This window comes from Monodelphis domestica, chromosome 4, assembly GCF_027887165.1.
Source record: "Monodelphis domestica isolate mMonDom1 chromosome 4, mMonDom1.pri, whole genome shotgun sequence".
Lineage (NCBI taxonomy): Eukaryota > Metazoa > Chordata > Mammalia > Didelphimorphia > Didelphidae > Monodelphis > Monodelphis domestica.
Genome location: NC_077230.1, coordinates 191,617,051 through 191,632,436, shown reverse-complemented (window position 1 = coordinate 191,632,436; position 15,386 = coordinate 191,617,051). Strand labels below are relative to the sequence as shown.

At 37.0% G+C, this 15,386-nt stretch overlaps 1 protein-coding gene across 20 annotated transcripts in view; it reads left to right on the top strand.

Annotated features, from left to right (window-relative positions):
* Nucleotides 1–15,386, top strand: part of TTN (titin) — a 327,039-nt gene that overhangs the window by 44,914 nt on the left and 266,739 nt on the right. For all 20 annotated transcript variants that reach the window (XM_056794077.1, XM_056794076.1, XM_056794075.1 and 17 more), the window contains exons 23-40: nt 2,406–2,611; nt 3,763–3,996; nt 4,113–4,357; nt 5,045–5,346; nt 5,458–5,622; nt 5,718–5,886; nt 5,989–7,682; nt 7,799–8,080; nt 8,600–8,866; nt 8,966–9,238; nt 9,361–9,624; nt 9,717–9,977; nt 10,970–11,230; nt 12,097–12,360; nt 12,454–12,714; nt 12,853–13,113; nt 13,928–14,188; nt 14,282–14,423. In XM_056794077.1, the coding sequence (XP_056650055.1) occupies nt 2,406–2,611; nt 3,763–3,996; nt 4,113–4,357; nt 5,045–5,346; nt 5,458–5,622; nt 5,718–5,886; nt 5,989–7,682; nt 7,799–8,080; nt 8,600–8,866; nt 8,966–9,238; nt 9,361–9,624; nt 9,717–9,977; nt 10,970–11,230; nt 12,097–12,360; nt 12,454–12,714; nt 12,853–13,113; nt 13,928–14,188; nt 14,282–14,423 (5,812 nt within the window). The remainder of the gene's footprint in view (nt 1–2,405; nt 2,612–3,762; nt 3,997–4,112; nt 4,358–5,044; nt 5,347–5,457; nt 5,623–5,717; nt 5,887–5,988; nt 7,683–7,798; nt 8,081–8,599; nt 8,867–8,965; nt 9,239–9,360; nt 9,625–9,716; nt 9,978–10,969; nt 11,231–12,096; nt 12,361–12,453; nt 12,715–12,852; nt 13,114–13,927; nt 14,189–14,281; nt 14,424–15,386) is intronic.

The window sequence follows — 15,386 nt, the reverse complement described above, 5'->3', positions numbered from 1 at the left end:
GAGAAAATAAATGAGATAATTTATGTGACAACCCTTGAAATTCCCCGAAAAAGAAAAGGGCATTAAAAGGGTATTGGATGATGACATTACTCTGGTCAAATTGTTAATAGTCATATACTTGTCCAGGCTTAGAGCTCTCATTAGTAAGAAAGGATTTGATTTATTGCTATGATATCCAAATCATTGCTTAGATGAGGTCAATGGCTAGGGCACGAGAACATTTTTGTCCATCTTGAAAACAGTGTTAATAGGTGAACTCTTCTGCACTCTGGAAAGACATATCTTGGAAATATGTGCAGAGATTGGAGACAACTGAAAAGACCTGATTTTTGTCACCTCCTTGTGTACTCCCCCTCCCATACAGAAAGTCAGATAAGGACTATGAAATAAAGAATGTATTAAATTTTTAAAGAATTTGTCAAAGTAGACAAATTAGACAAAGTAGCTTTTTCTTCCCTGATGCCAAATAAATGTATCTTTGGTCATCATAATATTATTGTACCTTATTTACAGAGATATATTTTGGGAAAGTAGACATAAATGCAATTTTCATATATCAATTCATATTTTAAAATCCACAGTTGACTTTTTATAAAGCAAAACCTTTTTTTAATATCTCAAATCCAGATCCATGAGCCATTCTTTTTTTAGTTGAAATTTTTATTTAATTAATTAATTTAGAATATTTTTCCATATGATTCCATGATTCATGTTCTTTCCCTTCCCTTCTCCCCCTGCCCCACCCAGCGTGTATCCAACATGCAATTCCACTGGGTTTTACTTGTATCATTGGCCAAGACCTATTTCCATGTTATTGATAATTGCACTAGGGTGATCATTTAGAGTCTACATCCCCAGTCACATCCCCATCAACCCATGTGATCAAAGAGTTGTTTTTCTTTTTTGTTTCTATTCCCAAAGTTCTTCCTCTGAATGTGGATAGTGATCTTTCTCATAAGTTCTATTAGTCATTCTTGACTCTCAGTTTTCCTTCACCCTTTATAGTTATCAAGTTACTAAGTCTTATCAATTCTCCATTCTTATCTCAGGGGTCTATCCTTCTCTCCATTTCCAGGATCTACCCTAGTGTCAGAAGCATATCAAAACACTGAATCTAGAAAGGACCTTCTAGATCAACTCTGACTTTTTACAGTTGAGAAACCTGAAATACAAGGAGATTTAGGTGACTTGTTCAGGTCATACTGGTAAACATCAAAGGTGGAATCTGAACCCAAGTTTCTGATTCCAGTGTCAGTGGATTCTCCCTTATACTATCATAGTAGATCAGGCCTTCATTACTCTCTTTCCTAGATTATTGCAGTGACCTCCTAATTTGTATCCTTGCTTCAAGCTGTCTCCCCTTTAGTCCATCTTCCACACAGCTAGCAAATTGATCTTCCTAAAGCCTAGGTCTATGTCAGTGCCATGCTCAAGAAGCTTCAAGAGTTCTCTATTACCACTGTGCTAAAATACAAATTCCTATCTTTGGTATATAAAAGCTATCCCAATTTCTTCCTAGCCCATTCTTCCAGATACTTCATGTTTATTCCCTCCCATAGACTCTGTGTTCCTGTCAAATTGTCCTTGTTCTTTCCCACAACTGATATTCCATCTATAGAGAAGTAGCACATTGGATAGGGTGCTGGTCCTGGAGGTATCCCTCAAATATTTAGTAGTTTTGTGACCTTCATCAAATCACTTAACCTCTGCATGCCTCAGTTTCCTTAACTATATAAAGAGATAATAATAGCACCTATGTTGCTGGACTGTTTTGAGGATTAAATAAGATAATATTTCTAAGGTACTTAGCACAGTGCCTGGCACATAGTAAGCACTTCCTTCCTTCCTTCCTTCCTTCCTTCCTTCCTTCCTTCCTTCCTTCCTTCCTGCCTTCCTTCCTTCCTTCCTGCCTTCCTTCCTTCCTTCCTTCCTGCCTTCCTTCCCTTCAACCTCTGAACCTTGAGTAGATTTTGCTCCATACCTGAAATACCCTCCCTTCCCCAACCATAGCTCTACTCAAGACTTAAATCAAGTACTACTTACTACACGAGGCCTTTTTTGATGTCCCCAGTTATTGCTCTACCTTGAACATTTAAATTAATTCATATTTCATTTACTTCTTTCATGGTGTGTTCCCCTAATCACATGTAAGTTCTCTGACTACAGGGTCTGCTTCATTTTTGTTTACATGGCTCATTCCCCAGTGCCTTGCACAAAGTAAATACCTTAAAAATATTTGTTGAATTGAATAGAATCTAATCTTTTAGGAAATAATGGGTTTTAATATATTGAATTTACCTAAAGTACAGTCTATCTATATGAGTCAAACCCATCCTTTCTTTGAATAGTCATAGCATGCTTATTGTCTAATAAGGAAGTAATTAACTCATGTTCTTACTTCCTAGCCGATTATGAGCTGCTGATGAAGTCACAGCATGAAATGCTTTACCAGACGCAAATGACTGCATTTGTTCAAGAGCCCAGAGTTGGGGAGACAGCACCTGGGTTCTCTTACCCTGAGTATGAAAAAGAATATGAAAAAGAACAAGCTCTGATTAGAAAGAAAATGGCTAAAGATACTGTTCTGGTCAGATCTTTTGTAGAGGACCAGGTAACAAGAAAAATATTCATTGATATTTCATATTTTGCTCCATAAGAAAATATTCTTCTTATAGATATTATACCAGGGATGAAAGGGGGGAGAGGCATGGATGGGAACCTCAAGATTTGGGTACTTGAGGTTACAGAGAACCTTCTCCCCTAAAAACCCTTACTCCCTTCAGGGTTCCCTTACTGTTACAAAGATATCGGACTGCATTTTATTAATTATAGATGAATTTAATAACAAGTTCAAACTGGGAAGGTATCAGGGTCAAGGGAATAGGGATTGTCCTATACTTTGCCACAGATTGGGTTAGAGTTTCTCTTAGCTTTTGAGTTGAGGACAGGCCTCACAGGTTTGTGGAGGGTTTCTTTTATTCCTGTCTATGCTTATCTATGCTAGCTTTTTTAGTAGTAGACAACAAGAGGAAGAAAAGATTATGACTTTCAGAGCTGGTTGGGCCTGTCTCTTTGGGCTAACGCCCTAAAGACAGGCCTTAAATTCAGACTGCCCCCTTTAAATCCTTTTGTTCAATGACAAGACCACAAGAATCCAGGTAGAGCACACCATTGGGAAAAATCCAGGAATACAGGTACTTCTATCCAGAGACAGAGAGAGAGCACTTCTTCCAATCTGAGGGCCAGGAAAGAGAGTACCTTGAGAGAAATTGTCACTCACCAAGTCTCCCCATCCCATACAACTGCCTTCGCTGTCAATATCTTCACTCCAATATTTCAACTGTTGTCTGTTCCACCTCAGTGGCAGAAATGCCAAAGCTTGATTCAGTTATCCTTTCCTCTTCTTTCTCCCCATTTTATTCATGATATTTAAAAAATCCTAAATGGGGATGAGGTTGAGAAGGCACTTTAGGATAAATGATGATGAAAGAGGATATTTCCAGATCCACTTGTAAGAAAATTCCTTAATTTTATGACATTTCTCATAGACAGATCATCCCAGTTTGTCAAAGAACAAAGCAATTAAATTATAGTGGGAAATCTTCACTGCTAATCTTTTCTAAATGAAACAGAAGAGATGTTCCTTCTAAGGGGAAACATCAAAAATCCAGTCATTCTTGGTAGTCTTGGACTATAGAATATAGAAAATTATTCATTTGGAATATTTCCTTAAAAATACAACTGTCACTTATTCCTGCATAGGAATTCCATATTTCTTCCTTTGAAGAGAGACTTATTAAAGAAATTGAATATAGAATTATAAAGACTACATTAGAAGAGCTTCTTGAAGAAGATGGTGAAGAAAAGATGTCAGTTGACATTGCTGAATCTGAAACTGTTGAAGCCGGATTTGACTTAAGAATCAAGAATTACAGAGTAGTTGAGGGAATGAGTGCCACTTTCCATTGCAAGATGTCTGGATATCCATTACCGAAGGTAATATGAAAAGAGAAAAGCTTACCATATGTCTGTTTATCAAAAATATCCAGTTTAAATTAGTTGTGATACAACAATTTTTAATGGAGTCTCTTCATGGATGGTTTTCTTTATAGATTGCATGGTACAAAGATGGCAAACGTATCAAACATGGTGAACGATACCAAATGGACTTTCTTCAGGATGGAAGGGCTAGTCTACGCTTACCTGTTGTTCTTCCAGAAGATGAAGGAATCTATACAGCATTTGCCAGCAATATTAAAGGGAATGCAATTTGCTCAGGCAAACTTTATGTGGAACCTTCTACACCATTTGGTGCTCCATCTTATATACCAGCTCCAGATGCAATGAGCAGAATTCGGTAGGTCTATGTTTCAGGTTTATCTGAACAATTGTTCTTAATTGTTCTTAATTGTGTCTTAAGGTATTTGTCCATAGTTCCATTGGTGAATCTTATAACTTGTGAAAAATAAGGTAGAGTTAGCAAAGTTCATTGCTTTAAGATAAACATTAACAAAAGAATAAGTAGAAACTTTGAGTTTTTAACTTTTAGGTCTCATATTATAACCATCACTTATTTTTCACTAACATGGCATCTATCCATGGATGTTTTCTGGAAAATACAGTTTATAGAGGTAATTAGGTACAGTAGTGAGCATAGTGTTGGACTTAGAGTAGGGAAGACCTGAGTTCATATTCTGCTTCAATTACTTGCTAGCTGTGTGACTAATTGAATGTAAGTCATTCAATCTTCTCCAGCTTCAAGGTCCTCATCTGCAAAATGGGGATAATAATAGCTTCTACTTCACAGGGCTGTTGTAAGGATCAAATGATATAACATAAGGAAAAATTTTTTGCAAAGCTTGAAGTACTGTATAGTTGTAAGCTAAATTTTGCTATTTTCTCATTTTGAATAATTTTGCTAAAATTGAATAAAATTTTTTAATAACTGAAATAATATAGATCCAATAAATGAAGAAAAGAAAAAATACTTTGTATTATTTTCCTCTTCACTCTTTTAAATGCTTTACTGTCTCCTATTTTCCAGGTCAGTCTCTCCCCGTTCCTTAAGCCGTTCTCCTGCACGTATGTCTCCTGCTTATATGTCTCCTGCTCGTATGTCCCCTGTCCGAATGTCTCCTGCCCGAATGTCTCCTGCCCGCATGTCACCTGCACGTGTTTCTCCTGGACGTCGGCTGGATGAAACAGATGAGTCACAACTGGAAAGACTTTATAAGCCTGTCTTCGTGTTAAAGCCTACCTCATTCAAATGTTTAGAAGGACAGACTGCTAGATTTGACTTAAAAGTTGTTGGCAGACCCATGCCAGAGACTTTCTGGTTTCATAATGGTATGTAATAAAGACATTTTGCTCAGTGAATAACAATCTCACACACAAATGTATGAGACAATCTGACAATTGAAACATCCTTGAACATATATTTTCCTTACATTTTTGCAGGCCAGCAGATTGTCAATGACTATACCCATAAAGTGGTAATTAAAGAAGATGGCACACAGTCACTAATCATTGTTCCTGCCGCACCTGAGGATTCAGGAGAATGGACAGTGGTTGCCCAGAACAGAGCAGGGAAATCCTCCATCTCAATGACTTTAACTGTTGAAGGTATTGTTTATAATAATATTTTATTTGGGAATGAGGAGGGATTAGAAAGAGTATTCCAGTGCCACTCATTCTGAACTCTGACCATGTTATTCCAGCTGTGGAACACCAGGTGAAACCAGTATTTGTGGAAAAACTGAAAAATATCAATGTAAAGGAAGGTGCTAGACTTGAAATGAAAGTCAGGGCTACAGGCAATCCAAATCCTGACATCGTTTGGTTGAAAAACAGTGACATTATCGTGCCCCATAAATATCCAAAGATTAAGTAAGTTTGTGGGAATTTTTTTTATACCAAACAAATCTAAGCTCATGAGACAATTTCAACAATCATTTCATTTATACTAATGCATTTTTACATGTATTATAGAATTGAAGGAACCAAAGGAGAAGCTGCCCTAAAAATTGACTCTACTGTCAGCCATGATTCTGCATGGTATACTGCAACAGCTATCAACAAAGCTGGCCGAGACACCACTAGGTGTAAAGTCAATGTTGAGGTTGACATGGCAGAACCTGAACCAGAAAGAAAACTAATTATTCCACGTGGGACATACCGAGCGAAAGAGATTGCAGCACCAGAACTGGAGCCTCTCCATTTGCGATATGGTCAAGAGCAATGGGAAGAGGGTGATCTCTATGACAAGGAGAAACAACAGAAACCATTCTTCAAGAAAAAACTTACCTCTTTAAGGCTTAAGCGCTTTGGACCCGCTCACTTTGAATGCAGACTCACACCAATTGGTGATCCAACCATGGTGGTTGAATGGCTTCATGATGGCAAGCCACTGGAAGCAGCCAACAGGCTTCGCATGATCAATGAATTTGGATATTGTAGCCTTGACTATGGAGTTGCCTACTCCAGGGACAGTGGTGTTATCACTTGTAGAGCCAGTAATAAATATGGCACTGATCATACATCAGCCACCCTTATCGTTAAAGATGAGAAAAGTCTTGTGGAAGAGTCTCAATTACCCGAAGGGAGGAAGGGGTTGCAAAGAATTGAGGAACTTGAGAGAATGGCCCATGAGGGCGCACTTACTGGAGTAACAACTGATCAAAAAGAGAAGCAAAAACCTGACATAGTTTTGTTTCCAGAGCCTGTCAGAGTACTTGAAGGAGAAACTGCTCGGTTCCGCTGCCGTGTTACAGGCTACCCACAGCCTAAAGTGAATTGGTACCTCAATGGACAGCTCATCCGCAAAAGCAAAAGGTTTAGAGTTCGATATGATGGCATTTATTATCTTGACATAGTAGACTGCAAGTCCTATGACACAGGAGAAGTCAAGGTCACTGCCGAAAACCCAGAAGGTGTGACCGAACATAAAGTTAAATTGGAGATTGAACAGAGAGAAGACTTTCGGTCTGTCCTTCGTCGAGCTCCTGAACACAAGCCTGAAGTTCAGTTTCACGAACCCGGAAAACTTCAGTTTGAGGTACAGAAGGTAGATAGACCTGTTGATGCCAAAGAAACCAAAGAAGTAGTGAAACTTAAAAGGGCTGAACGAATTACCCATGAGAAGGTGTCTGAAGAGTCAGAAGAGCTGCGCAGTAAATTCAAACGCCGAACAGAAGAAGGGTACTATGAGGCCATTACAGCAGTGGAGCTCAAATCTCGGAAGAAAGATGAGTCCTATGAAGAGCTGCTAAAGAAGACAAAAGATGAACTTCTCCACTGGACCAAGGAATTAACTGAAGAAGAGAAGAAAGCCCTCTTGGAGGAAGGCAAAATCACAATCCCAACATTTAAACCAGACAGAATTGAACTTAGTCCAAGCATGGAGGCCCCCAAAATCTTAGAACGAATTCAAAGCCAAACAGTAGGCCAAGGAACTGATGCTCATTTCCGGGTGAGAGTAGTTGGGAGACCAGACCCGGAATGTGAATGGTATAAAAATGGAGTCAAGATTGAAAGATCTGACCGGATTTATTGGTACTGGCCTGAAGATAACGTTTGTGAATTGGTTATAAGAGATGTGACAGCTGAGGACTCAGCCAGCATCATGGTGAAAGCCATCAACATAGCTGGGGAAACCTCCAGCCATGCTTTCTTGCTTGTCCAAGGTATCTCAGAGTTATTTGCTATTGTGACTCTACTATATTTGTATCAGTATTCTTCTTTCCTTATCACTCAAATTATACATTTTTATGTAACTTTTCCAATTTCTTTTCTTTTTTAGCCAAACAGTTGGTCACTTTCACACAGGAACTGCAAGATGTTGTTGCTAAGGAAAAAGACACCATGGCAACCTTTGAATGTGAAACTTCAGAGCCATTTGTCAAAGTGAAATGGTTTAAGGATGGTGTGGAAATTCATTCTGGAGATAAATATAGGATGCATTCTGACAGAAAGGTCCATTTCCTTTCTGTACTGACAATTGATATGTCTGATGCTGAGGACTACAGCTGTGTACTTGCAGAAGATGAAAACATAAAAACAACTGCTAAACTTCTTGTTGAAGGTAGGAAAGAAAGGATTCATTTTCTTCACAAACTTTTTTCATGTAACTCTTATAATAAGATTTCTTTTTTGTAAGGCACTCATTTGTGAATTGAGTATGATAAACCTAAAGCCAAAATCCTCAGTCTATATTTGTATTTCTAAATATATCTGAAAGTAGTTGACAAGCAGACTAGAAAAGGAACATAAGCAAATTCTGTTCAACTTTGTGGTTTGAAAACAAATTGGATGGTTTGGAGATTTTTTTTCAAAATTTAAATATTCCAATTAACAAGTACAATACAATATGCAAACTGGAAGGACCCTCAAGATCAGGTAGTTACCTCATTTTATCAATACAGAAACTAAAGAGTATAGGAATTAAGTGATTCCCAGAAGGTCATCCACCTAGGCAGAAACAGATTCATGAGTACAAGCTAGTTCTATCATTCTAGTATTCTTTCTCCTATTCCACATTGATACCCCATTTGCCTAGGTGGATATTCTAGGCCTGAAACCATTTCTCTTTCTTATATTCCAGGTGCAGTTGTTGAGTTTGTGAAAGAACTTCAGGATATTGAAGTGCCAGAGTCTTTTTCAGGGGAGCTAGAATGCATCATTTCCCCTGAAAATGTGGAAGGAAAATGGTATCATGGTGATGTAGAACTAAAATCCAATGGAAAATACACCATCACATCTCGCCGTGGTCGTCAAAATCTCACCGTCAAGGATGTAACCAAGGAAGACCAGGGTGAATATAGCTTCGTTGTAGATGGGAAAAAGACCAGCTGCTATCTAAAGATGAAGCGTAAGTCTTCCCATATCAACCTCAAACTGGTGTGATGGCATTTACTTTGATTGAATAACATGATTATAACTTTCCTTTTGTCCTTGATATATTCCACAGCCCGTCCTATAGCTATCCTCCAAGGACTGAGTGATCAAAAAGTCTGTGAAGGTGACATCGTTCAACTTGAAGTTAAGGTCTCTTTGGAAAATGTGGAAGGTGTCTGGATGAAAGATGGCCAGGAAGTGGAGCCTAATGATAGGATCCATGTTGTAATCGATAAACAGTCGCACATGTTACTCATTGAAGACATGACCAAAGAAGATGCTGGAAATTATTCTTTCACCATCCCTGCTCTAGGACTTTCAACCAGTGGACGAGTCTCTGTTTACAGTAAGCACAATCTATTTCTGTTTCCAGTGGTCACATGGTTTGAGGAGCTTTTGCAAAATATGTTTCTTTTTTTTGAAAAATCTTTTCCTGATGTTCATTTTATTTTTGCTGTGGTTTTGCAGGTGTAGATGTAGTAACACCTCTAAAAGATGTCAGTGTTATTGAGGGCACAAAGGCTGTCTTGGAATGCAAAGTCTCTGTTCCTGATGTGTCCTCTGTTAAATGGTACCTCGATGATGAACAAATCAAGCCTGATGACCGTGTCCAAGCAATCATTAAAGGAACTAAACAACGCCTAGTGCTTAATCGAACTTATGCTTCAGATGAAGGGCCTTACAAGTTAATGGTTGGCAGAGTTGAAACAAGTTGCAATCTCACTGTGGAAAGTAAGAACTTTTTCATCAAAGTGATTCAACTTAAAATCTTCTACTTTCCCAAAACAGTATTAACTGAGCAAATTGTGCTTTTTTGTCTCTAGAAATTAAAATCATCAGAGGTCTTCATGATTTGACCTGCACAGAGACTCAAAATGTGGTCCTTGAAGTGGAACTTTCCCATGCTGGAATTGATGTCTTATGGAATTTTAAGGATAAGGAGATCAAACCTAGTTCTAAATACAAAATTGAAGCTCATGGAAAAATATATAAGTTGACAGTTCTAAATATGATGAAAGATGATGAAGGACAATATACATTTTATGCAGGAGAAAATATGACATCTGGAAAACTTACAGTAGCAGGTAAGCAAATTTAAAAAAAACTTTATTTTGTGGGTTTTTTTTACTTTAACATAAGAAAAATAATCTTTTACCTCAACTTTCTAGTATGGTATCATTTTATTTCTGATATAAATATTTCTTTCCATTTGTCTTCATCTTTCTTCTTTTCTCTTTTCCTCTTCCTTTTATATCTTTATTTTTAAATATACTATTTAAATATATGATTAAACTAATCCATCTGACTGCTAATTTTTATTAGAGGAAATGAGGGATGACAAAGTCAGATGGGTCTCTTATTCCTTATGAATTCTTAGATTTACTTTTTTTTAACCAAGCTTTACTTCCCCCTGCATCTTTGTAGACATGAACTATGTTTATAGAACCCTGCATATGCATTACTTTTTAATAAATAATTTATTTTGATTGAACTCTTTTTCTACCTCTTGTTATAAAAGATGGCTCCTGAGGACATTGGGAAATTTAGGTAACATGAAAACAAAAGATAATGATAATAATTTGTTTTTAAAAGACATGCTTTTGAATATTAAATCAGTTCTCATAGTTTTCTCCCTTTCATAATTGGCCTATTGTCCAAAATGTCATTTTCTCCATCCCTTTCCACCTTTGATATTCCAAACATCATTTAAGACCCAGCTCCAATGTCATTCCCTTCATTAAATGTTTTCTTAACCAAGAATTTTCCCTCTATAGTATATCTTCATTACTTTTATTTAGTGTCTGTCTAGTTAATCTGATATTAGCATCTGTGTACATGTCTTATCTCCTCTGTGAAACCATAGATTATTGGAGCAGAGATCATGGTGTTCATTTTATAACCACCCCTCCAGTGCCTACTAAGTTATATAGTAGGCACTCAAAATATTTATAAAATTAAAATTTATGAAAAGTAAATATTTTAATTTAATTAATTAAAATTTATATTTATTAAATTAAAATTGACTAATAGTAAAAGAGAGAAAGAGCCTTATCATTGGCTTTACGTCATTCCATAGGAGGTGCTATTTCCAAGCCACTCACTGATCAAACTGTAGCTGAATCCCAGGAAGCTGTGTTTGAATGTGAAGTTGCCAACCCAGATTCAGAAGGTGAATGGCTCAAAGATGGCAAACATTTAACTCTCAGTAATAACATCAAAAGTGAAGCTGAACATCACAAAAGGAGACTTATTATTGTGGCCACCAAATTAGATGACATTGGAGAATATACTTACAAAGTGGCCACCTCTAAGACATCTGCCAAGCTCAAAGTTGAAGGTCAGTATTTTTGTCATTTTGATTCATGCTTTTAGAAATACTGCATCTCCTAATACTTGATTTTCCTCATACATCTAGTTTGTAATGTGAGAATTTATTTTTCATATACTGTATTGATTCCTATATATGAGGAGAATTGCCATGTATTCCTCTGTCTAGGATCTGGGTCAGAGATACCATCTAGTCTACTACTTTTTGGATTTTTTTTGTCCTTGGAATCCCAAAGAATGTCTTCCTTAAAATTTGGTTAATAAATAAATTTCTCCTGTGGACATAATAAATATGAGTTTAGTTCTTAACATCAGATTTTTGGCAGGTGTTCTTTAAGTACAATAATTATATACTTGACATGGCCAAAATCATTGCAATCAATCACTGCAAAATAATTGCAGAGGTTTTCCCTCTGACTTGCACACCTGTGCATTAAATGTACAAGTGCTATAGGAGACATAGAAACAGGAAGCTAAAATGTCAAGTATGTGGTATCAGTGATATCCTGACACACCATTTATTACTTCTTTTCAAGTCACCGTGATCTCATAAACTCTTCCCCTATTTATGCCACCTCCTCCTCAATCAGTCCTTGGTATTGGTACATATAATTAAAGTTAGTTTTTCCAAAAATGGAAAATGATACATATTTATATCTTCAAGCCTTTATGTGTTCTGAGAGACTCAAAAGATTTCTCAAAAAAATAAACTCTAGGGATCTTTTGAAAGACATAATCTCAAAATGTTTGATAATCAATTTTTTTGTAAATGTGGTTATGTAACAGTCTACATTATGAATTATTTTAGTTCAAGCCTATTGAATGAGGAGGTAGATCACTTTCATTTTTTAAACTAATCATCCCTTTGTTTTTCAGCTGTCAAAATAAAGAAGACACTCAAGAACTTAACTGTGACAGAAACACAAGATGCTGTTTTTACTGTTGAACTGACCCATCCTGATGTGAAAGGGGTTCAGTGGATTAAAAATGGTGTTGTGCTTCAGTCAAATGACAAATATGAAATTTCAGTAAAGGGAAACATTTACACTCTAAAAATTAAAAACTGTGTTACTGTCGATGAGTCTGTTTATGGCTTCAAGCTTGGGAAGCTAGGGGCCAGTGCCAGACTTCATGTAGAAAGTAAGTCAGCATGGAAACACTTTATAAACTAGTTTGTGGACTGTTCATTAAACTAAATCCGCCACTGAATTGTTTTTTAACTTTGCTTCTTAGCTGTCAAGATCATCAAAAAGCCAAAGGATGTGACTGCCTTGGAAAATGCCACCGTTGCCTTTGAAGTGAGTGTTTCCCATGACACTGTGCCTGTCAAATGGTTCCATAAGAATGTGGAAATTAAACCAAGTGACAAACACAGACTCGTCTCTGAGCGAAAGGTCCACAAGTTAATGCTGCAGAACATTGCCCCCTCGGATGCTGGAGAATATACAGCTGTGGTCGGACAACTTGAGTGCAAAGCTAAACTCTTTGTGGAAAGTAAGTATTTCCCCCCTGATGCTGCTTCTTTTCTCTGGGGAAAGTGTTGCTGGGTTTTATTTTTCATTATGTCATTTATATTATATATTGAAATTCTTTTTATTTTCAATAACTGAGCCATTCTCTGTCTTTTCATAGCTTTACACATTACAAAGACCATGAAAAACATCCAGGTCCCTGAAACCAAGACAGCCTCTTTTGAGTGTGAGGTGTCCCATTTCAATGTCCCTTCCATGTGGCTGAAGAATGGTGTGGAGATTGAAATGAGTGAGAAGTTTAAGATAGTTGTGCAAGGAAAGCTTCACCAACTGATCATCATGAACACTAGCACTGAGGATTCTGCCGAATATACTTTTGTCTGTGGAAATGATCAAGTCAGTGCCACTCTGAAAGTGACACGTAAGTCAAATGGAAAGTTAATGGAGATCAGAAGGATTAAGTGTTCTGAGTTCGCTGACTTTTCTCAAAATTACTCTCTATAGTTACTAAGGAATTTACTGAGTGGGGTTTACTTGGCATTCAGCATTGTCTGATGTCCATAATTTCCTTAGAGCTCAGATCTCCAGGACAGAAAAACACCACTCCCTCATCTCAAAGGCTTTCAATTCAATTAATTCAATTCAATGGAGAACTCAACTCAGTTCAAATAAATTCAAAAAGCATTTATTATGAACCTACACTAGGGATTTTAAACTTGTGTGTTTGTGTAGTCTGATAAAGCCTATGGACCCATTTTCAGAAAAATATTTTTAAATGTACATAACAAAATGTATAAGGTTCCAAGAAAACACTTATAAAAATACTAAAAGGAAAAAATAATCCCTCATGTTCACACACCCCAGGTTAAGTAAAAATATTTTTTTCTACTTTTAATAGGATTTTGAGGGGCAAAAATAAAATAAAAACATTCGTGGATCTCATATTCTACTGTCCACCATTCACTTCCTATTTGTTCTCCAAAAATCAGACAGAAAGCCTTAACTGAGCACCTCCTCTATTGCATCTCAGCATGGCTTTTGTCACCATGACATTTTTTTAAATGAACCCTATGCTTGCCAAATACTTCCCAGGAATTCTAAAGTCCCACCATAAAGTAGAGTTTGAATTTAGGTAGCCTTAAAGACAATCACATTATGTTTCCCCCAATTCATTCTCCCAACATAACCAACAACTTTCTGACAAAAAAACCTGTCTGAATTTTTTCCTCTCTTAGCAATTCTGATCACATCTATGTTGAAAGATATCAATGCTGAAGAAAAGGACACTGTTACTTTTGAAGTAACTGTGAACTATGAAGGCATTACTTATAAATGGTTAAAGAACGGCGTGGAGATCAAATCAACTGATAGGTGCCAGATGAGAACCAAGAAGCTCACACACTCCCTGAACATAAGGAATGTCCATTTCGGGGATGCGGCAGAGTACACTTTTGTTGCTGGAAAAGCCACATCAACAGCTACCCTTTATGTGGAAGGTAATCTTTCACAGTTGGGATATTTGAAAACATCCTCATCTCTTTCAAAGGTACTATGAAAAATGCTAATCAGATTTTTGTGGTGTTTTCTAGCTCGTCACATTGAATTTCGGAAACATATTAAGGATATTAAGGTTCTTGAGAAGAAAAGAGCGATGTTTGAATGTGAAATTTCTGAACCCGACATCACAGTACAGTGGATGAAAGATGGACAAGAACTACAAATTGCTGACAGGTGATCCTTTGGGCTTGGATACCTTCCACTAATCAGTTACTAAGAATCTTTCTTTCTATACTGAGATGGCTCTCTAATCTTAAGGCCCTCTTCAATCCCACCACACCTTCTCATCCAATGATATAAATTGCCCCAACAGTATTTTCCAATACATTAGAGGCTTTCTTCTTGTTATTTAGCCTGCTGTAGTTTCCAGTGCAAAATGTGAGGCAGTATGGTATAGTGGGAAGCAGCTTAAAATGCCTGGGTTCATATCTCATCTCTGATGCTTACTACCTGTGTGACCTTGGGCAAGTAACTTAGCCTCTCTTTGACTCATTTTCCTCATTTGTAAAATGAAAGTTTTGGAATAGATGGCCTCTAAGGTCCCTTTTAGCTGTCCATCTCTTAAGGATAATAGTTTTGTTTCTTGTGCCTCATGGAAATAATAATAATAATAATAATAATAATAATAATAATAATAATAATAATAATAATAAAGCAGCTAGATGGTACTGTCTTTAAAGTGCTGCCAGGAAGACTTAAATTTAAAGCCAGTCTCAGATGCTTTGTAGTTGTGTAAACTTCTATCTGTCTCAGTTGCCTAAATTAAAAATAGGGATAATAATGGTCGAGGGTTTTGAGGATCAAATGATATATATATGTAAAGTATTTAGCGTAGTACCTAGCATATATTAGGCATTTGATAAATGTTTTCCTTCCTTCCTTCCTTCCTTCCTTCCTTCCTTCCTTCCTTCCTTCCTTCCTTCCTTCCTTCCTTCCTTCCTTCCTTCCTTCCTTCCTTCTTTCCTTCTTCCCCACCTTCCTTTCTTTCTTCCTGTGGAAAAAAACATTGTATTTGAAGTAGGACAACGAGATATTCTGGCCCTGCTACCTACTAACCTTTAGCAAGTTTCTTAATTTCTCAGGGCCTCAATTTCTCTATGGTAAACCATAGAAATTGGGCAAAATGATCTCAAAGGA